We start from the raw sequence: 22501 nt of genomic DNA, 5'->3' as shown, positions 1-22501 counted from the left end.
CCCCCACCCCCGGCAGCCACTGATCCACTATATATCAGTCTGCATCTTTTAGAATTTTGTATAAATAGGACCAGTGACTATGTGGGGTTTTTTGGTTTTGTTTTTTTGGTATGGCTTCTTTCACTTGGCTTCACCTCTTAAGGTTTATCCATGCTGTAGTCACTTAGCTTATTGCTGAGAAGCATTCCATCATATGGACACAACAGTGTAACTACTAACCTGTTGATGGACATTTAGGCTGTTTTCAGTATTTGACTGGTACAAAGAAAGCTGCTATCAACATTCACGTGCAAGTCTTTATGTGGGCGTACGTTTTCATTTCCTTTGCTGTATGCCTTTTCATCATAATGCCTAGGAGGTGAATGGCTGATCATATGGTAGATATATGCTTCACTTTTTAAAAAGCTGCCAAGATGTGCTCTAAAACGGTTTTACCATTTTACATGTCTACTGGCAGTGTAGGAGAATTTCAGTTCCTTCACGTCCTCATCAATGCTGCTACTCTCAGTCTTTTTCATTTTAGCCATTCTTTTGGGAGTGCAGTGGTCTATCACTGTGATTTTATTTTACATTAAACACTGACCTAATGAAGCTCAGTGTTTTAATTGTTTCAAGTCTCTGCAAACTGAATTTCATGTAGCTTATGCAGACACAATTAACAGGAAACTATACATGTTGATGTTCATATACAGTTGACCCTCAACAACGCAGTTGTTCAATTTTGCAATCGAAAATCTACATGTAACTTCTGGGGCGCCTGGGTGGCGCAGTCGTTAAGCGTCTGCCTTCGGCTCAGGGCGTGATCCCGGCGTTATGGGATCGAGCCCCACATCAGGCTCTTCCGCTATGAGCCTGCTTCTTCCTCTCCCACTCCCCCCGCTTGTGTTCCCTCTCTCGCTGGCTGTCTCTATCTGTCAAATAAATAAATAAAATCCTTAAAAAAAAAAGGAAAAAAAAAAAAGAAAATCTACATGTAACTTCTAATTCCCCAAAAACTTAACTACTAATAGCCTGTTGACCAGAAGCCTATTGATAGCATAAACATTTAACACATATTTTGTATATTATAGGTATTATACACTATATTTTTACCATAAAGTAAGCTAATGTTAAGAAAATCATAAGAGAAAATACATTTACGGTATTGTACTGTATTTACAAAAAAAAAAAAAATCCACATAAGTGGACTGCATAGTTCAAATCTATCATGTTCAAGGGTCACCCGTGTATATATACAACAAATAATTTTCCCAATTTAAAGGACTTTTCCTAGAGAAAAACCAAATCATTTTCTTAAAAAACAAACAAGCAAACAAAAACTAGTTCATAAATCTGGGACTCACAGATAAGGGTCTCCCACAAACTGCCCTTACCAAGCCCTGTGGCAGGCGGCAGAAGGCCACAGTTAACACTGTAGACTGACACTGTGTCAGGAGCAAATGATGACTTTTGAATGAATGACAATGGGTATAACCATTTTTGGCTTTGGGAAACCCAGTGCTGGAGAGATGAAGACAAAATTCTATTTGGCAGCATTGTTCCTAAAGCATTTGCTTTAGAATCCCATCAGCAACTGCTAAGCTGAATGAGATGTGAGTCTTCATTATGCTTAAGGAGCCCAAGTGGACTGCAGACTTGGGAAATATGATTCAGAAACCATCATTTTAAAAAGGCCTGTCTTAAGGGAATATCCAAAAGAGTGTTACTATTTGGTGGGTGTTGGCCTCTTATTAAGATTACTGACAGTTTTAGGGGCGCCTGGGTGGCACAGCGGTTAGGCGTCTGCCTTTGGCTCAGGGCGTGATCCCAGCATTATGGGATCGAGCCCCACATCAGGCTCCTCCGCTATGAGCCTGCTTCTTCCTCTCCCACTCTCCCTGCTTGTGTTCCCTCTCTCGCTGGCTGTCTCTCTCTGTCGAATAAATAAAATCTTAAACAAAAAAAAAAGATTACTGACAGTTTTATAGTTTTATGTTCTTTGAGATTTTAATTTTTTTATTTGAGAGAGAGAGAGCAGGAGCAGGGGGAAGGGCAGAGGGAGAAGCAGGCTCCTCGCTAAGCAGGGAAGCCATGCAGGGCTCAATCCCGGGACCCTGGGATCATGATCTGAACTGAAGGCAGAAGCTTAACGGACTAAGCCACCCAGGTGCTCCAATTTTATAGCTTTATGGTAAATACATTAGTATTTTTTTTTTAAGATTTTATTTATTTGACAGAGAGAGACACAGCAAGAAAGGGAATACAAGCAGGGGGAGTGGGAGAAGGAGAAGCAGGACCCCCACCAAGCAGGGAGCCCGATGCGGGGCTCGATCCCAGGACCCTGGGATCATGACCTGAGCCAAAGGCAGATGTCTAATGACTGAGCCACCCAGGCGCCCCAATACATTAGTATTTTTAACCAAGGTTGTTTTTATTATATTGACAGCCAAGAACCCAAAAGACCAAGAGGTGACATTTTCAAACTTTAAAAAAATCATGAGATACATTGAAGTCAAGTATTTGAGATGACCTTCCACTTCAAAATGGAGCCACTTGTATTAAAAGTACTATGTGACATTATAAGTGCATAGATTTCCAAAGAGAAAACACACTGGGTAGAAGTCTCTATGCGGGGGTGTTATCTATGCAAGCTCTGTTATTACAGAAGCTACAGGCATTCAAAGACATCTACTGTTAGACAATCCTCCCTTGATGGATATGAGAGCCCATTAGGATGCAAGATAGTAAGCTCTTGTTTAAGATTTTTTTTGTTGTTGTTTTTTGTTTTTTAAAGAAGCAGCTGACAGAGCCATGTGAACTCTAGAGCAAAACCCTGAAACTAGCATTCTTACCAACAGCAAAGTGCCTGGCACAAACTGGAGGAAGCTCCACAAATGTTTACTGAATTAATTACTGCAATAAACCAACGTCATTTTCTAATGCAAGACTGCCAGAGTTGCTTCTGTATTAAAGACCACAGATGTATTGCATGGTGCACTGGGTGTTATACGCAAGTAATGAATCATGGAACTTTACATCAAAAACTAGGGATGTACTATATGGTGACTAACATAATATAATAAAAAAATATTATTAAAAAAAAATAAAGACCACAGAGGCCTACCTTTTTTCCATTTGACCCTTGGGAAAAATGCCAAGAATCTCCCTCATCACAGTTCTCTCCCCACCTCCCCACCACCCTCCCCTTTTCAGTTGTAAGCAGATGACCACCTTGTTAAATAGCAAACTATGGAGACTGAGCACACACAGGTGGTATGGCTACAATATAGCAAGTTCTGTTTCTGCAAGTGGCATTCGACTTTTTCACTCCTTTGTGGAAACAATTTATATGTTTATAGAGCCTGGCATACAGTCAAATCAAACTTTCTGTACACTAACTTTGAAAAGTCAAAGATCTTAGATTTGACACCCATTTTTTAGGGTTCCCTGAAGCTCCAGAATCCCTCCTTCCACTTCCTGCTGCAGGGGCTGATGTTGCTTGTGTCCCAATTAGGTACCCTTTTCTCCTTCCTACCCCTATCCACTCTCCCCATCCAGCTTTACAGATTGCTGTATATTATTCATTGCTGCCTCCTGCTCTGGGCCCGAATCCTACGGATCAAGTAAATGGAAATTCCAAATTATTTTTTGCCTAGGCCCTAGAGTTTAGGGTATATAAGAGTGAATTGCTTAGAGGATATGCACCTTTACCTTTATAAAATAATAAATAATGTTTTCCAAAATGCTTTTTACCAATTTATACTCCCAGAAGGCCTTTGAAAGTTACCTTTGCTCCACATCCTTGCCAACACTTATCATATCCTAAACTTTGAAATTTTGCATTTTCCCCAATTATTATTATTATGTTTTTTAAAAACCTCCTTCTCAACCATGAAAAAAAAATAGCAATTCATAGCAACTCTCTTCTATAGTTGGTCTGCTTTCATGAAGACATTGTGAACGATGAATTGAGAATGCAAGCGATAAACAAACCCACGTATGTTAACCTCTAAGAATCCCGGAAGAGCAATCTCAGGATTCAGAGAGCCAAATAAAAAGGTGTAAATATATAAAAACCACAACTAAGCTCATCTGCTGCAAATTAAAGGCCCAACTAACCAAACCAAAACAGAGAGGTTCTGAACTGTTTAGAACACAGTGATACACTCTATTACTGCCCTCTTGGAGTAGCTGATTTCAAATGTCATGCTTTCAAAGAAAACTTGTTAGAAGCTACAGCAATAGGTTAATCTCAGTACCCACATGCAGCACTTACCTTCTGAAGTCCCTCTACGGTGGCAGGCAAACTAATTAAGTCTGCAGCTGACTTAACGTTGGCTTTGAGGTGGTTTACTGCAGAAGTCAACAGAGAAATCTGAAAGGAAGAGAGAACAATGAAAAGAGAATTTGGAGAAGTGAATGCTTCCTGCACAGACTCTACAGCTGATAATAATATCAAGGCACCCTTGGCTTTTATGTGTTTCTGTGATCCAGACATTATACTGTCAGCTCACAAGAGTAGAGGAACTACAATACCTGGGATAGAACTGAGATCTGGAAGGCAACAGTAATACCTCTTCCTTCCCTGCCCCCATTTTTTAAAAATAAAGATTTATTTATTTGAGAGAGAGGGCGAGAGAGAGAAGGAGATAGAGGGGGAGGGAGAGAGGGAGAGAGAAATCCAAGCAGATTCCATGCTGAGTGCGGAATCTGACGCAGGGCTTGATCTCAGGACCCTGAGATCACAATCTGAGCCGAAACCAAGAGTTGGATGCTTAACCAACTGTGCTACCCAGGCGCCCCTTTCCCTGCCCAATTTAAACACCAGTGCCAAAGAGCGAAAGGCAAGTATTATTCTTTACTCTACTCCTGGCAGCTACAAGATCCAAAACCTTAAGTTACCAAAAAGTTGCAATGATTACAACACAATCCCTCAACAATTGGACAGGGAGAAAGCTAATGATCAAGGACCCCTGAAAGATTTCATTTTGGTAAAAAAATAACACCTTGGTTATTTACTGAACTTTTTGTTCCTGACCAAGTGGGAACATACATTATAAAGTAAAAGCCCATCATCACAAAATACAGTCTACAGGAACTTGTACAACACTTTAAACTACTTGGGGATTCAGTTTTGGTTTAACAACGTGATTAATATTTCAAACTCAATAGCTCAACCAAAGTACTACTCTGCACCTGAAGGGGCTCAATAAATACCCACTGACACGCTGACTGATGCAGTACATGTATTAAAATAGGAATTGAATAAAAATAAAATGTGTCTTCCCTTCTGCTATGTAGGGGTAGGATTCTAAATGGCTGGACTTCTCTCTTGAATGAGGACTGGGGGAACCTGTATAATACATAATTTCAGGCAGCAGAGATCATATTCTAACACCTTTGTAGTGTGGCTCAAAACATTCTTGAGAGATTCTTAGTTCCAAACTGCTTTCCTGCCCCAAATTCTAGGATGAGGACACAGATCTAACAATAGCAATTATATTCAGGATGGAGTCAGAGTAACCACTGAAGTTTCTGGGCATCTGTTATATGCCTCACACTGTGGTAGGCAGCAGATGGATGGCAGACAAAGTAAACCTGATCCCTCCTTTCCTTCAGCCAATGCTGGGCGTCTCTGTGCTGGGCACTGCCGCAGGCACTATGGAGACAGTGGCAAACAAGACCACGAGGTGTTGCTCTCAAGGAGCTTACATCCTAGTACAAGGTGAAAGAAAAACAAAGAGGAAAAGTATCAGATAAAGTACTAGCAAAGAATTTCAACAGATTTCCTGGAGCAAGCCACAGCATGATCTGAACCAGGAAGTCTAGTAAGGAGTTCAGGAACTCAGGCCTTTTTCCCTCTTTCCTTTTAGGAGGGGTACGTTCAGGGGCTTCAGGCTGTTTTTCATTCATTCATTACTACAACGAGTGAGCCCTATTTCATACCAGTGGTGAATACGGATATCAGTGATCTGTGGTATTTACATTTTAGTGCAAGGAGACAGACAATTTTATATAAGAAAAACACTGGATGGTGAGGTGCACTATGAGAAAATTAAAACAGGATGACCTGATGAGTGACCAGGTAGTTACTTTAGATTAGATGATCAGAGAAGGTGTCTATAAGGAGATCAAATTTGAACTGAGATCTTAATAACAAGAAGGACTTACTCAAAGACTGAATGAAGTACATTTCAGGGCAGAGGGAATTGCTAGGGCAAATGCTCCAGTGCAGGGAAGTGCAAATATGCCTGGCATATTTGAAGACTAGAAAGGCTTGGTGGCAGGAACACATAATGCAAGTGAGAAAGGGGGAGGAGGAGGGAGAGACGGAGAGAGGGAGGTAGTGGGGTAGAGGCAGGTAGGTAACATTAAAGAAATAATTAAGTACTAGATGTGATACCGAATAAAGTCAAAGAAAAGAACGTTTGTGTAGGCTGAAAGGGACAGGCTTCACTGAAGTGGGACTCAAATTAGACTCTGATGGAGAAGCTATATATAAAAATAAAGCAGGTTTTCTTTCTAGGTTAAATATGTGAGCGTGGCATTAGGAAACAGGTAGGGAACAACAGCACGAATAGGCCCAGGAATACTTTTTCTTCACGGCCTTTCTCAAAGTGACAAGATTTGTGTGATGACTTAAGGATTCTCTCTTTCACTAGACTGTAAGATCCATGACACCACAGACCATGTCTATTTCAGAATTTTCCATAATATGCCTGGCACACAGACAAGCATCAGTAAGTATTCACTAAACGAATGTGTGGCTGAGAAAGAACACTCTGTCCAGGAGGGACAGTGAGAAGACTAGTCCAAGCAGAGTAAAGGGTAGAGGCCAGGAAGGAGGAGAAAAGCCTTTCTCACCAGTAAAATGGCTGAAACAATAAAAACTATTTAACAACAATCATCTCATAAAGATGTATGAATGTTTTAAAATATGTCTACAAATTCTTTGATAGTCTTCCCTTCAACAGGTGGGACCTAATCCCCTTCCCTTGAATGTGGCCTGTCCCCAGTGGCTCACTTTCAGCCAATAAAGTGGAAATGACAATGAGCTTTGGAAACTACGTTGTTAAAAGCACCAGGGCTGCTTCTTTGCTCCCTATTGGATCACTCACTCATGGAAGCCAGCTGCCGTGTTGTGAGAACACGCAAGCAGCCCTGTGGAGAAGCCCACGTTGAGAGAAACTAAGACCTGCGGCCAACAGCCATGTGAGTGAAGATCCTCCAGTCCCAGTGAATCCTTCAGATGATGCAGCCTTGGCCTAGATCTTAAAGGGAACCCGAGAAAGATCCTAGCCAGAACCACTCAGCTAAGCAGCTCCCAAATTTCTGACCCACAGAAACTGTGAGGCAATAAATGCTTGTTGTGTGAAGTCATTAAGTTTCGGGATGAATATAACACTAGTGACAGATGACTAATACAGGCCATGAGGATTAAATGAGATATACAACTAAAGCTCTTAGCACAGTACGTGGCACAAACAAAATACTAAATTAGTGTTAGCTCTTTAACAGTGAAATTTAATAAGCACTTAAACATGTCATTCTCCATAAATGCTCCAAAATATTCAGACTAATCTTCAACATTCCAACTTTATCCATTTAAAAACAAAACAAAAGGTGAGAAACCTCAGCCCACAGAGATATTCTCCACAAACTATAAACCTCGTAAGAGTAGCAGTTACACCACAGAGATTGTTTTAATCCATACCTTTAAAAAAACAAGAATAATACTGAGGTTTGAAAAGGACTTACAGGAAACAGGCATTCTTATGAATTGTTAATTGGACTGTAAATTGGAGAAGACCTGTAAGAAGGTTCTCTAGGAGTATTTGTCAAAATTTGAGTGTTTAGGGTGCCTGGGTGGCTTCGGCGGTTAAGCGTCTGCCCTTGGCTCAGGTCAGGATCCCAGAGTCCTGGGATTGAGTCCTGCACTGGGCTCCTTGCTCAGCAGGGTCTGCTGCTCCCCCTGCCCTCTGCTTGTGCTCGCTTGCTCTCTCTCTCTTTTGCAAATAAAAATAATAAATAAAAACTTGAATGTTTATATCCTTTAATATAGCAATTTCATTTCTAGAAAACTATCTACACATTACTAGCTCAGGTACACAAAGATTATGCACAAGAGTATTTACTGCTTCCCTATTCGTAAGAGCAAAACACTAGAAACCATCCAAATGCCGATAGCTAAGGATGAGGAGATCTAGTCAGTGGGCAAAGCAAGTTGTGGAACAATATACACTGAATGACTCCATCCATTTGGTCTCTCTCTCTCTCACACACACACGCACACACACTAACGCATAAGCGAATTCTTATAAAAAACCATTAAGATTTTCATAGAAAGGGGGCTAGAAATGTGTGTGTGATGGGGGAACATACAGAGATGGGGGTTGAAGGGGAATTTTCGTAAGAGTTCCTTAATGTATTTTATTGTTTGAACCTTATGTAAGAACACATGCACTTATTACTCATAAAATTTTAAAAACAAAAGATGGGAAGGAAATACACATGTAGGAAAAAGACATCACGACTCTGGAAGCATTTAACAGATTTCCTAGGCTGGCCCTTTCTTCCATGCCCTTCACTGGGCCTTCCAAGACTATCTCAATGTGCTCAGTCATAAAGTGCGAGGAAGGAGGTCCTCCCCCGGGTATGTTTTACTGAGTGCCCCACAGTATGTACACAATTGACTCAATACCAACTTGATGGACAAGATTCCAGTTATTCCAAATGTCCTATCAATTGTGTGGTTACCTTTTGGCCACCTAAGGGAACAAACTGCTTCCAGTGACATCTGGCCAGATCCTAAAATACATAAGCTGTATTCTGGGTGGAGTGATCTAGGTAGAAACTGTTTTCCCAGGTACTACAATATCCTGAGGCTAATCAGAAGCACCTCAAGAATGGCAATGGCCTCCCAAATGGCCAGTGTGGCTGGAGGCAGCTACCACTTCACCCAAAATCAGAGGAGCAGGTGCAAGTCAATGCAAGTAGGGTAAGGTGAAGTACTATTCGGCTTCTCCCCATCCCCCAAACACCCCAGGCCTAGGGTATCAGCTGCTTCCCTGAAAGAGTATGCCCTGGAGAGCTGACCATTAACTCTCTAAATACCAAACATCACTTAGGACTTCTTACTCATTTACAAGACCCGAGCCCCACACTGGTCACTAGGACTCAGCTACATTCCCATAAACTGCAAAGCCAGATTCCATCTTTCAGCATTCCTCTTCTAAGAGTGAAGAAATGTCAGTATCTGTGGAAAAGTACAGCAAAGCTACATGTGTAACTAGAATGGAGAGACAAGGGGCACTCTCCTTTTACTATCTCTGGGACTGCTCTAGTCTCTGATGGACATTCTAGAATGTCAGATCAGATTCAAGCATTACAGAATTTATCTCTAAAAGTCACACGATATAGTTCAAAGAGTCTAAAAAGTTGAATCAAGTAGAAACCATTAAGAAAAAAACCCACATTCCAGCCAAAAGATGAATCATGACTCGTATGCATATTACATGACTTTTCATCAGCAGAATTAAAAATAACTACTGTAGACCATTTGCTTATTAGACCATTTTACACCATAAAGTCTGAAATGCTGTTTTTACCTTGGGGTTAAAATTAAGGATTCTTTAAATAGTAAGTAAAAGAGTTACTAAAAGAGATAATCATCAATGATGAATGATTACGAGCCCTTGTAGGGACCTGATATCACAGCCTTTTAACTTGATCTACTGAGCACCTACTGCACCCTTAATATAAAGACGTAAGGCAGAATGGAAAACTGGAAAGGAAACAGGCTCCTAGGCCTTAAATATTTTAATATTAGCACTGCTACACAGCCGTGCAACCTTGAGCCAACTACTCAACTTCTTTGAGCCTCAGTTTTCTTATCTGTAAAACGGAGATACCGCCTCCTACTTCATAGGGCTGTTGAAGCAAAAAAGGATCTCACAAGTAGTGCATCTAACTGTGGCTGGCACAGAGAAAACATTTAATGATGGCGCTATCATCTTAATTGCTCTCATCATTGCCATCAACATGCATAAAGCTCACAAGCACAGTGTACAACCTTCTAGTGTAATTAGATGCATACATAAATAACTATCATATAAGGTATCAGGACCGAGTGCCAAGAGATAAGGAGCATATAGAAGGGCACGCAAGGTCCTTCTTGATATGGCTCTTGCTGACATATCCTTACTTCTGGCCTCTGCACCAAACTACAGCTATAATGAACTACTAAAATTCCCTGAATGCACTGTGGTTTTCATCTGCCTACTCTTCTAGACATACAGTAACTTCTCGTATTCACAACAGTTATGCTCTAGAAAGTTGCAGCAAACACTGAATTAGTGAATACTGAACTACTGCTCCTAAGGGACGTACAGGGTTAGGTTCTGGAGAGCTGTCTGGTCACATTTTTGTCAACTAGTCAATATAAGACATAATCTTGTTTTATAGCTGTTTCTGTTTAAAGACATCTTATTAAATATATATTGCTGAACTCATGCCTGAAGCTTATCTAACACATGTATTTTCTCTGTAGGACACATCACAGCCTTGGGACTCCTGGGTGGCTCAGTTGATTAAGCGTATACGTTACAGCATAAGAGCTGAAACAAGGCAGTGTGTCACCTCGTTTGACATCAACTGGAAACGTTTGTGTTGGGTGACTCAAATATTCTGCCACTGTACACCTGTTGGCAAATGACTACAAAAGCACCACAAGTAGAGATTTTTGGGGTTACAAATTTTAGCAAGCAGGCGAATTCACAAATAAAGAATCTGCAAATGAGGATCAACTCTACTAATGTTTTACCTATGACGCCCTTCTCTCTTTCTGCAGGATTCACCTGGTGAACTTTTATGTGCCCTTCAGGACTCAGCTCAAGATATGTGAGAAGCCTTGCCTGACCCCAGCCATTCTGGTTAGATACATCCTTAAAAATGACCCCCTAGCACTCATCTGGACCTGCTTCTTACTGCTCATCAGACTGCTTTACAACTGTTAACTTTTTTGTCTCCTCCATTTAGCTATGAGAGCCCTGGGGGCAGGAATCATCATTTTGGTTCTGAATCCAAGGCCTACCTCTATAAAAGCAGCTCATTAAACATTTGTTGAATTAACAGTCTTCAAAAGAAGAGGGAGGACACTCCCTATAGTGGTTGAGAATGGCTATGGGTATGAAATCAGAAATTTCATGAATAAATCAGAAAAGTGAGTGAGATTTTTAACCATTAGTTTAAACATTTTCAATGCAAAATTTGATTTTAACTTATTTCAAACTAATGGCTTTTTTTTTTTTCAGGTGGCATTAACTTCAACTCACATTGGGATAAGGACAGTTCTTGTTAAGTGATATAATTCATTTTCTTATTAAGCCACTTTAAATTGCTTTTTAAAAAATAATTTGCCAATAAAAGCATCTTAACTGACAGTTACCTGTAAACATAGAAACATAGAAATTAAATACCAATTTTATTTTTACACCTATTCTGATTTAGGACAAATGCCTTTTACTTGAACAGACCATAAGATATGCGTAACGTTAATTATAGAAAATCTCTCAGAGACCAATGAGCTCCCCTTGGACCAACATAAAGCTCACTCCACTACCACCACCCTCCTGCACCCATGCCAGCTTCTGGCTGGTCTCAGCAGTCACTCCCCTCATCTCTGAAGGTCAATGAAGACTAAAATGGAAAACGTTCCCCATTTTATATATGAAGCCCTGGGACTAGAGTAAACTTTTCCTGCATACCTGCCTTCCCAGGTATTCTTGCATTAAAAATAAGAGCCAACCCAAGAACAAAATGATTCTTTTGTTGCTAGATTCCTGGTTAAAGAGAATTCAAAAGCCAAAATATGTAGCAAAGATTTGAAAACCTGTATGTCCTCTCACACTGAGTACCAATTCCCCTTTTGATTCTTCCCACAATGCTGATTTACATGAACGAGATGAGAAAGAGCTGACAGTGACTCTTCATCTTGAAAGATTTCATCCCTGCCTCAGAACAGTGATCTCCATGACAGACTGTCTCAGTGGAATCCATGGTTCGCCCCAGTGAAAGATGCTAATGAACTATTTCTCGGTGCTTCACTGTGGTCTATTTTCACTTGATATAATCTCTGACCAAACTGCTAATTTGCTCTGTCAATAAAAGCAAGGCCACAATTTATCCTATTCTTTTTACAAAAGGGAGTGAATACTGGCTTTTCCCTAATTACTCAGAGTCCAAAGATAAATGATAATGAGCAAATACTGGGTGCTATAACCCGTCAGTTATTTCATCAGTAATTTAAAAAAGTGAAATAGAACTGAATAGAAAATAAAATAAAAGGCATATTAAGGGGGGGCGCCTGGGTGGCACAGCGGTTAAGCATCTGCCTTCGGCTCAGGGCGTGATCCCGGTGTTATGGGATCGAGCCCCACATCAGGCTCCTCCGCTAGGAGCCTGCTTCTTCCTCTCCCACTCCCCCTGCTTGTGTTCCCTCTCTCGCTGGCTGTCTCTATCTCTGTCAAATAAATAAATAAAAAATCTTAAAAAAAAAAAAAGGCATATTAAGGGTAAGTTATTGTTTTCAGAAACTTTTATTGTAGTTAGACATATATGTATGTAAGTATGTGCTTACAGGGTAATGACATGAAACATTTCTTTTTGTGGGTTCCAGGCAAAATCTGAAAGCCGCTGTTGCAGACCACTGATCCCTGATCTTAAGTGCTGACCTGCCCCACTCCCACACTGCTGCTGAGAGCTGGCGGTAGCTTCGGAAATGTGTGGAAGCAATTTATTCAAGCACAATGCTCCCTGCCAATGGCTGATTCTGAACTTTGGGACTCCATTTTGAAGAAGAGAATATCTGCTTAGCCCCAATGAAGAAGGTATATCTATTTTTTTTTAAAAGATTGATTGATTGATTGATTGATTGATTTGCCAGAGAGAGATTGAGAGGGCACAAGCAGGGGGAGCAGCAGAGGGAGAGGGAGGAGCAGGCCCCCCACAGAGCAGGGAGCCGGATGCCGGATGCCTATGCGGGGCTCCATCCCAGGACCCTGGGATCATGACCTGAGCCAAAGGCAGACACTTAACTGACTGAGCCACCCAGGCGCCCTGAGGTATATCTATTTTTAAGCACTTTGCAGGTGTACCATTCATTTGGTACTTGAGTCTTCTTGCCAGTGCACACCTTTTCTAGCTAAACTGCAAAAACTGGGGACAGAGGCTACAGCAACTAGTGACAACTCTAGCACCTTATACACAGGAGATGCTCAATTAACATCCTTTGCATTAGCCCTTTCCCTCTGGCAGAATCCCTCTTTTAGAATCGATGCCTTTTGAGATCTGGCCAACTTGGGACTGAAAAAGTTTTTGCTCTAGGCTTGCTTGCCTGGCCAAGGTATTTAACCAACTCTGCTACCTCCTCCTGTGCTAGTCTGGAATGACTACCATTAGCTACAGATGGCTTACAGATTTGTTTTGCTACAGTGTACAGCACTGCACCCAAGGCTGCATCTGTAAGTTTGGGAACTCTATTAAACAAAGGAAACTCTCATTATCTAATACAAAATAGACTATCCATTTTTCTTCAAGGTTAGAATGACACTCTGATACCTACACTCAAGAATTTCCAACTCCCTCCAAACTATTCCACTTGATAAAACTGTTCTTTTGCAGAAAGGGCTAACATCTTATGTATCTGGTAATGCATACTATTACCCATTTTACCTGACCTTAATGTGCTAGGATCACAGTATGTGAAACATCATCTCAAAAAGTAAAACAATCAGAAATGAGTGCCCTATACCTACAAAGTCATACTAAACAAATAAAACTAAAAATTCACAGCTTACACAGAAATAAAATCACACACTTGCTACCTGCTTATTCATTTCTGTGATGTTTATCCAGACTTTGTTCAAGCCCAGCTCCCCAGATTCAATCTTCTCGAGTTGTTTTTGTTCGCTGAGTAGTTCTTCATTAAGTTTGGGAATTTCTTGGAATGAGCTTTTCTGATTAGATTCCACTAAAAGCAAAAATAAGAATAATAATAACCACAGAGTACTCTCTTGACTCCAAGATGAAAAAATGATCTTACAGTAGGAAGGAAGACAGATTAATAGAAGTCAATCCTGGTAAGACGATTGAATTCCTATCCACCAGCTGCACTGTTTTTTAAATTTATGTAAATGTATATTTTTAATACTAAAGCACCATTTTAACTGGGCCTATTTCACAATTGGGGGTACAACTTTTAAAAGTCAGATGGCTAAAAACGATAATGAAGTATCAGCAGAAAGAGTCGGACTCTGTAACTTACTGTGATCCTGAGTAAATTACTCAAATTCTTTAAGCTCAGTTTCCTCATCTGTAATACAGAGATAAAATATACTTCACGGATTTTTAGAATTAAGTGAAAGAAGTGTTGTAAAGTACTAAACAGGGCTGAGCAGGCATACAACAAGTGATAAATAAATACTAAGTATTAACCAGAGCAATTAAGGAGCTTTGTGGTCAGTCAGTGAAGATTTACAAACGTTACTCCATTAATGCTCAAGGTGATGTCAAAAGTTATATCCCTAAATGCTTAAATCTAATTTTTTTTCTCTCTCAAACTGGTCAAATGCAAGATGGGTTCTTAACCACCTTTCAAGTGCTGTTATGAGGATTATGATTTAAAATTTTTTTCATAAACAGCAAACAGTGTTTTCTTAGATCTTAAATCAAAGTGAAATAGAAGATAAAGGAACACGTTAGGTGAAGTGTAGGGTGATATTTGGCTTTTCCTTTGGGAAACAGTATCTCCTGACTGGTTTAGAGATTTGCCAGCCTGAAAGAGTGCTTTCTCTTCTGTCTTTTAAGGAGTATTTTTCCTTTTCATGAAAAATAGAATATTGATCATGGCTGGTCCTCCAGAATAAAACCCACATCATTTTTTTAAAAGCCACAGATGGCCCGATATACTTTCTTTAGAACCAAAAAGAAAAAACCTGGCATACAGGACAGATAAAAAGCAATTTACTAAAATTTAAGTGCCATGATTTTTTTTTGTTCCTCTCTGTGGGGTCAGCATTGGAATAAACCTGACGCATTTTAGGCACTCAGTTTCACTGACTGCATAAATCTGGCCTTTGCTTATATCCCAACCACATTTCTCATCACTTTACCTTCCTCTTCAAACTATTTTTTGGTAAAGTGGATTTTCCAGACACACCAACCTCTTTAAGTCCTGGCATCTCCCGAATATAGTGTTTCCAGGTATTGGTATTGACAAGTGTTCAACAAATATTTGTTGACTGATTGACTGCCAGGTCTATTACCTGTACACACTTCAAATACACATTTCTAAAAAAAGAAATTCCCTGAAAAGCTCAGCTAAGGTATAAATTACATGGGTGTCCTGTAATCACAGGCACAGAGCAGTCCGGGAAAGGAGTCCCTGGAGGGTAGAAGTGAGCAATGTTTTGAAATGTATAAATAAAGGATTGTTATATGTGATCAAAACAAGCTGTAGCACAAACCTAAGAGGCCCAATTAATTACAGAGAGATGAGGGCACAGGCAGGTGTCTTTAGTGGTTATTTATAGTTAAACATTGCTCCTGAGAACTTCATTTCCAAGTATGGTTACCACTTACAAAGAAAACACTGGCCTTAAAAACAATTTGCAATACTGGTATGGACAACCATTAAGGAGTGAAATTAACTAAAATACAAAATCTCATTCTTTCTTATACTGTACTCTGATTCCACCAGTTGATTAAACATATTGTTCAAGATGATTCTGGCAGAGAATTGTGGTTTACCCAATTCCTTTCCTTGAATCAGAAGAAAACCAAAATCAGTATTTCAACATTTTTTTCAAGCAACATCACTAAGAACATCATTAACACAGTAACTAAGGAGTAGCTGTCCCTAGGTCAGGTTCAGACCTTGAATAACTGCAGGCAGCAAAGAGAAGCTGGGGTGAAGGAAAGCATGGAAGTTGTGATCTCCTAAGGCTTAAGATGGGAAGTGAGGACACAACTCTAATTCCAGTTCTGGAGCCAGATTTTGTTAAGACCTTGAGAAAGCCTAGTGGTCGGTTTCCCCATGAGCTAATGCTGCTAAGCTTAAGGCGTTTGTGATTAACTTGAAACTGGTTCTTTAGCTTAGAAAATTAACCCTTAAAACCTAGAACCAAAGATCTGTGTTGCTAAAGAAAGACAGGTCAAATGTGGTTGAAGCTACTACGCAAACACACCTTTCAGATAAAGTTCCTTGGATGTGGCAAAACACAACTCTGTAATTTAGAATATATAAAACTCTTCACCTTAAAAAAGTCTCTTAAGCTTTAAAACTCATGAGACAAATATTTATTTGTGATTTGGTACACAGTAAGCACTCCATAAACGCTAGCTATTATTATTGCCCATTCCATACAGTTTTTCTTAAGGAGGAAATTGTTTGACAGACACTCCCACATTCTTTCTCAAATGGCCCTGTGAGGAGGAAGGAAACAGCCCAGTGTTGCTACTGCCACTTTATACTTGGGGAAGTATAAAGTGGCAACAGGTGGAGGTTAACTATGGTTCTAGACTGCTGGACCTTAGCACTTCCTTTCTGCACCTCAGGTGTTGACTGCAATGCCCTTATTTCAGATGCCATTTGTCCTGATGGTGCATAAGCACTACTTTTCGTTTGTAGGTTTAAAAACAAGCAAACAAACAACTGTTCCCACGTTCAAGCTGACAGCAAAGAAAGAGTATAAGAAGGCTGGAATGAATATGTAATTGCTTCATCAGAGTGGGCAAAACTCTTAATTCAGCATGGTTCACTTTGTGGACCTAGAACCTGTAAACAAGATAACACTCTGAAAAGGGCAACCACTTACTTGTTCTAAATTTTTCCTTGAGGGCATCCAGATCTTCCTTCAGGGCAACTTGCATCCACACCAAGCCAACGCAGGCCACAACACAGGCGGCAAGGATGACAAAAGCACAGAGGGGATAACAGATCTTGCAGCATCGTAAATAGTCTCCCCTGATCATAAGAACAAATTCAACCAGGAGTACAAGAGTGATTATGAGTACAGCTGTATTAGAAATAGCATACATGTGTCACCATATAGCTATTCACCAGGGAGCACTGGCTACCACATACTTTTTTTTTTTTAAGATTTTATTTATTTATTTGTCAGAGAGACAGACAGCCAGCGAGAGAGGGAACACAAGCAGGGGGAGTGGGAGAGGAAGAAGCAGGCTCCCAGAGGAGGAGCCCGATGTGGGGCTCGATCCCAGGACCCTGAGCCGGAAGCAGACACTTAACGACTGAGCCACCCAGGCGCCCCATGGCTACCACATTCTTAAATCTCAACAGCAGGTTGAAAGTGACTAAATAATATGACCTATGAAGAGCTCATCTTTTGGATACAAAGGTTTCAAACTTCATAGGAGACAGAAAGAGATCCTGTGGGCATTGCAGCCCACAACCATCATCACGGATTCGCCCACGGATTTGGGGACAAGTTCAGGGTAGGAACTTGTCAGGACCAGTGCTTCTCTGCAATTCCATTACAGCACTATAATTTACCTCTCTATCTATTTCTTGCTTTCCAACATGTATCCCTTCCAGGGGAGCCTGATTCAGATTACTGAAACTTCACAAACTTTTGAGCAAGTTTTACTTCAAATGAATGAAAGAAATAGGAACTGTAGGTTTAAGTGGACACCTGGTGCACTCTAGCTTATTGGCTTAGAAGGCAGGAAACATGGAAAGGGGTTCGATTTCACACCAAACTTCAACCAGCACTCAAGGTCTAAACTAACTCAACAGGGCCACTCACTCCAGTGGAACTGCTCCATTTCATCAGACCTTCAGATCCCAAATCTAAGATTGCCCTTAACTACTTAATCTGACAAAGCTCATTAGAAACCAAACTCTTCCTTTAACAAAATAAAAGGACAAACACACTCTAAACAAACAAAAAAACCCTTGAAGTCTTTAATCTCTTTCAGCACCCCAACCTTCTGCCTGCCCTTGCTTCCACATCCTCAGCACAATATTCTTTTCTTTCAGTGTGCTCCCTGACAGAGTCCAAGGACACCTTCAAGGTTCCCTTCAGCCTTTTTCCACCCTGGGCCCCAATTCCCAATGTCCTCAAAACTCACTACTGGATTTGCCTAGTGGCTGCACCATCTAAAAGTGGTTTGGAAAGAAGTTGCCTCTTCTTTTAAAGGTTTCCTACCCTCCACATACTCTTGAGGCTCATGCTTTGTAAACTCCTCACCATATCCCCTCACCTTCAAGATTTGGACTCATCAAGAGTGCAAAGAATAATCTGAAGTCTTAAAGTCCCTGTCTCTACTACACTTTTTAAAAAGGTCTAGTCCTAAAAGCTTCTTTGCTCCCGGGTACCTATTCTTAGCTTTTCTGCCACTCCCAACTTGGCCCCTCTGGGCTCTTGGCACATTCCCCAAGTCAATATCTCCACCCTGGATTCCGAGTTCTTCATACACTTAGAGACAGATCTCTACCTTATCCTTCATTCAGGACCTGAGCTCATTACACTAACATCTTTTCTTCCTGTTTGCCGTTCAAGGTCTACACGCTTTTTCCTTTCTAAGAACATCCTTCTCCTTCCTTCCAATTTTCCCTGTTGGTATTATAAGGAAATGCCTTTTCCCTATCCCACCCTCACCACTGCATCACTCACTTGACAAAACGAGAGCGATTTCCAACTAAACCGAACTCCTCTTCCTCCTCGGAGCTGGATTCAGAGTCTGAGTCAGGAGGCTCAGTGCGAAGGAGGCGGTGGCCTGAGCCTTTCTTGGGCTTCTTTCTCCGACTGTCCCCAGCCAAGCCGATCAATGCATTGAGCTCTTTGCGCTTCTTCATCTTTTTGTGTGGGGTGAGGGGTGCACCCACTCCTGAGCTGCCAGGTTCGTACCCGACGCCCAATTCTCTTGCTGCCTTGGAGCTGCCTTCCAGGGTGGGGAATCTGGGCCAGAGCCCTGGGTCACTCCCACCCAGGGGTGGGACTGACCAGATCCGCTGGGGGCTAGAGATTGGAGCCCAGAGGGAAAGTGGAACTCAGATGGGTGGGGGAAGTCACATAGAGATGGCCAGGGAGCTGGTGATAAAAATGGGTAAGGCTCTGGGCATGGAGTCTCAGATAAGAGGGTGGCAAGGGGAACAACCTTTATCTCCCAATAGGCTGGTAATACTTCTAAGTGTGCTCCAGCAGCTGGGGAAGGACACACAGATGGGTGTTCTGGCCTTCCGGGGCAGGACTTCCAGTACAGAGCGAAAAGAAACTTGTTCTTGAATGGGAGAAGAGGGAGAGGTGCAGAGCTAGACAGAACGCGCTAGTCGCTCCCTAACTGGAGAGGTGGCAGCAGAAGGGGGGACTCGCAGCCACTACAACCCCGACACAGCTTGGGCGCCAAGACAACGACCTGGTCTTGGCGTGATCACCGTTCTCCGGCTTCCGCCTTGAGTTTGAAGGGGGCCCGAGACTGCGGAAGGCCTAGAGCACGGCTCGGAGGGTTCAGCCTGCCAAGTGCCAGTCCCGCACCTGGGAGACCCCAGCCCTACTGTCTGGGCCGGAGGGATAGGGCGATGCGGAGGAGCGACGGCGGCTCAGCCCACCTGAAGCGCTCCCGCCCAGAGTTTGAGGTGTTCTGGCGACTCTCGGCAACTCACACCCGCCGCTTCCACTCCAGCCGCGACTCCGGCCCTCGCTCCGGCTGCAGCCGCAGCTGCTCCCAACGTGCTGGTGGTGGTGGCGGCGGCGGCGGCCGCGGGCTCCAAACCCGGGCCATCGCTCCAGCCCCAGCTCACTTCCCCTTTGGCAGCAGCCGCCGGCGCCGCCTGCCAGTAAGCCCCGCTTTCATTGGCCGTCCTCCGGGTGACGTCACACGGGGCGCGAGTGGTGGAAGGCGGGGCGTTAAAGGGGCCGTGGCTCCGGCGAGGGCTGGGTCCCGCCTACCGGTTGAGGAGGTCCCGCCCCCAGGGAGGCCACCTGGGCCCCGCCGCTCACCTGTCTTGGGGCGGAGTTTTCTTTCGCCTGGAGCAGGGGTACCCGCAGGCTTAAACACCCAGCTGTTCGACATGCTAGGAAAGTTCATCAGCCGCCAGACCCGGAGTTGTGATCTGGACTGACACAGTCTACAGGCTCCGCCCCTCTGACTCGCTTGCTGTTTACGAAAAGTTTAGGCGTGTTACAGATTAATGACCCAGTTGAACACATTCATTCATTCCATAAATATTTATTGAGAGTTTACTACTTGTCAGGAGCAGCTCTGGCACTGGGGACACAGCGATGAACTAAATAACCACCTGCCTTTCTGGGTAGAGCTGCCAGATAAAATTAAAAAACAAAAACAAAAACCAGGACACCAGGAAAACTTGAATTTCAGATCAAGAACGATTTTTCCCCCAAAGTGTAAGTATATCCCATGCAACATCTGGGACATCTTCATAATGAAAAGTTAATTCTTTTTTTTAATCTAAAATTCAAATTTAACTGGGTGTCCTGTATATTATCTGTCAACCCCATTTCTGTGGCTTATGCTTTAGTGGGAGGAGAGCAACAACAGGCAAATATATTAAATGTCAGGAGGTGATGAATGTTATGAGGAAAATTGAAATACGATAAGGGGATAGGGAATGACTCATGATAAGGGGATGTTTGGTCGGATACCGGGAGGATGGGAGGGAGGGAGTTGTGCAATGGCCTTGAGGAAGAAGTGACCTGGAAGATCTGGTGTGGCCGGACCTGAAGAACAGAGAGAGGTAGGAAATGAGGGCAGACAAGCATCAGGGTCCAGATCTTGGAGGGCTTTATGGATCATAGACCATAGGCCAAGACTTTGGGAAACCACTGGTGCTTAAAGCAATGTCAAAATTTCAGAAATAACAGAAGTAAAACCAATGGATCATAGAGGCAGTAATTAGTAAAAGTGTATTGTGCACACACCAAAAAGACAGTTTGCAAACTAGGAGCACTCAAACCAAAACTTGGAATTAGGCTCAGGGGCATAGAGTTACAGAGAAGCTTGTATAGTGACAAAGTAGTGACTTTATTCTTCACAGTGATTAATTATAAATATTAGAATTTTCTTAAGTGATAGGGAATTGGCCAGTGGTTACCTCATATCAACTTTGGGAAACAGTTTTAGTTTTGCTTATGATTTCCAGAAGCACAAGCAAGAAATAACCCGGATCAAATTAGCCCTGCTAACTTAAAGCTAAATGAAGCTTTGTTTGTATGATTCAAGTGTTTTTGTCTGCTCAGGGAATTTTCAAGGCTGGTCTCCATTTGTTTTTTATTTTAATAATCCGCCCCCCTTGGTCATTGTCTCAGCACACTGAGAGTATGACCAATCAGTGTAGCATTATTCTTGGTTACCACCATTGATGTAGTCAGGCCGAAGAATCACACATTCTGTGTTTCCACTAGTTATCAGGCTGGAGGGCCATGTAGTTCCCATCTTCATCATTTATGTGATTATTACCCATTTCATCCAGTTGTCTGATCTTGATGGCTGCCATTTGGCATGTGAGTGGCTGCTGACAGGCGTTTAAAACCCTCTAGAATATACAACACACTAGGGAGGTTAATATGATGACTGAAAGGAAAACAACAACCAAGGACTGAGAAATTTCCCGGAGCAGAGATTCCCAGGAGCAAAGATTTAACCAACTAAATAACTCAAACGGCTTATAATCAGATTCCTGTTTTACTCAAGCCAATCTACATTTTTTTGAATAATGTGCATTTGGGTTTCAGTTTTTTCTGAGTTACTTATTTACATAGGCACAGCAGGACGTATTAGCAAACACATACCCTCAGGATTAGTTAGGACGGGTCGAATTTGAGGATGTTGTATTTCAGAAGGTGATGTTGCAGGAGAGCTTCCCCCTAAATTCGGCTTCTATTGATGTGAGCGATCAGGTAATTTCACGAGAGAGAGATTTCTATGGAAACAAAAGAAAAACAAAAGGTAATAGCTCAAGCAAAATTTCAGTACTGTTTCTGAGTTTGGAGAGAGACAGCTGAAGACAATTTCTAGATGTCAGGTTTGAAACATCTTTATGTAGAGTGAGGGCAAGCATGGGAATCAGACAGATTTTCTTGGTTTGCAGTATGAATGTCTCTGGTGATTTTTCTGAGTGGCCACATAGGAACGGGCACAGAATTTGTCCACACATAAGCTGTTGTGGTGATTTGCCTGAAGTTTATATCAAGTCAAGCTGGCATGGCTTCCAGAAAAGGGCAGTTTTAGTTTCACAGTGATTCCTAGTCAAAAGAGTAGGAGAAAATTGAAAAGTTTGGAGACTTCTGGCCAAATGTTGAAGGAAAATGGAAGAATTCAGGATCCAGTTTACAGGTAGAAAACAAAACTTTAAAGACAACAGCACTAGAATCTGATATCCCCAAAGATGTATTACTGAAGCATAATCTTTCTCTCTGGAGTCATCCCCATTTCTATCAAAGATAACTACAGGAAGACTAGTTTATTTACAATTCAGTAGTTT

The 22501-nt window shown here is 41.9% G+C and overlaps 1 protein-coding gene across 3 annotated transcripts in view; it reads right to left on the bottom strand.

The window, feature by feature from the left end:
- EFCAB14 (EF-hand calcium binding domain 14) overlaps positions 1-19841 on the bottom strand; it is a 35429-nt gene extending 15588 nt beyond the window's left edge. For 2 of the 3 annotated variants that reach the window (XM_026498165.4, XM_057310671.1), the window contains exons 1-4: positions 18675-19841; positions 16854-17002; positions 13863-14008; positions 4256-4354 (exon numbers count right to left, since the gene is read on the bottom strand). In XM_026498165.4, coding sequence (XP_026353950.1) covers positions 4256-4354; positions 13863-14008; positions 16854-17002; positions 18675-18856 — 576 coding nt within the window. In that variant the 5' untranslated portion in view covers positions 18857-19841. The remainder of the gene's footprint in view (positions 1-4255; positions 4355-13862; positions 14009-16853; positions 17003-18674) is intronic. The other variant, XM_026498167.4, reaches the window with a different exon arrangement.
- Between the last annotated feature and the right edge of the window lie 2660 nt (positions 19842-22501).

This window comes from Ursus arctos, unplaced genomic scaffold (assembly GCF_023065955.2).
Source record: "Ursus arctos isolate Adak ecotype North America unplaced genomic scaffold, UrsArc2.0 scaffold_12, whole genome shotgun sequence".
In the NCBI taxonomy this organism is placed as follows: Eukaryota; Metazoa; Chordata; class Mammalia; order Carnivora; family Ursidae; genus Ursus; species Ursus arctos.
This window is presented reverse-complemented; position numbering and strand designations above follow the sequence as displayed.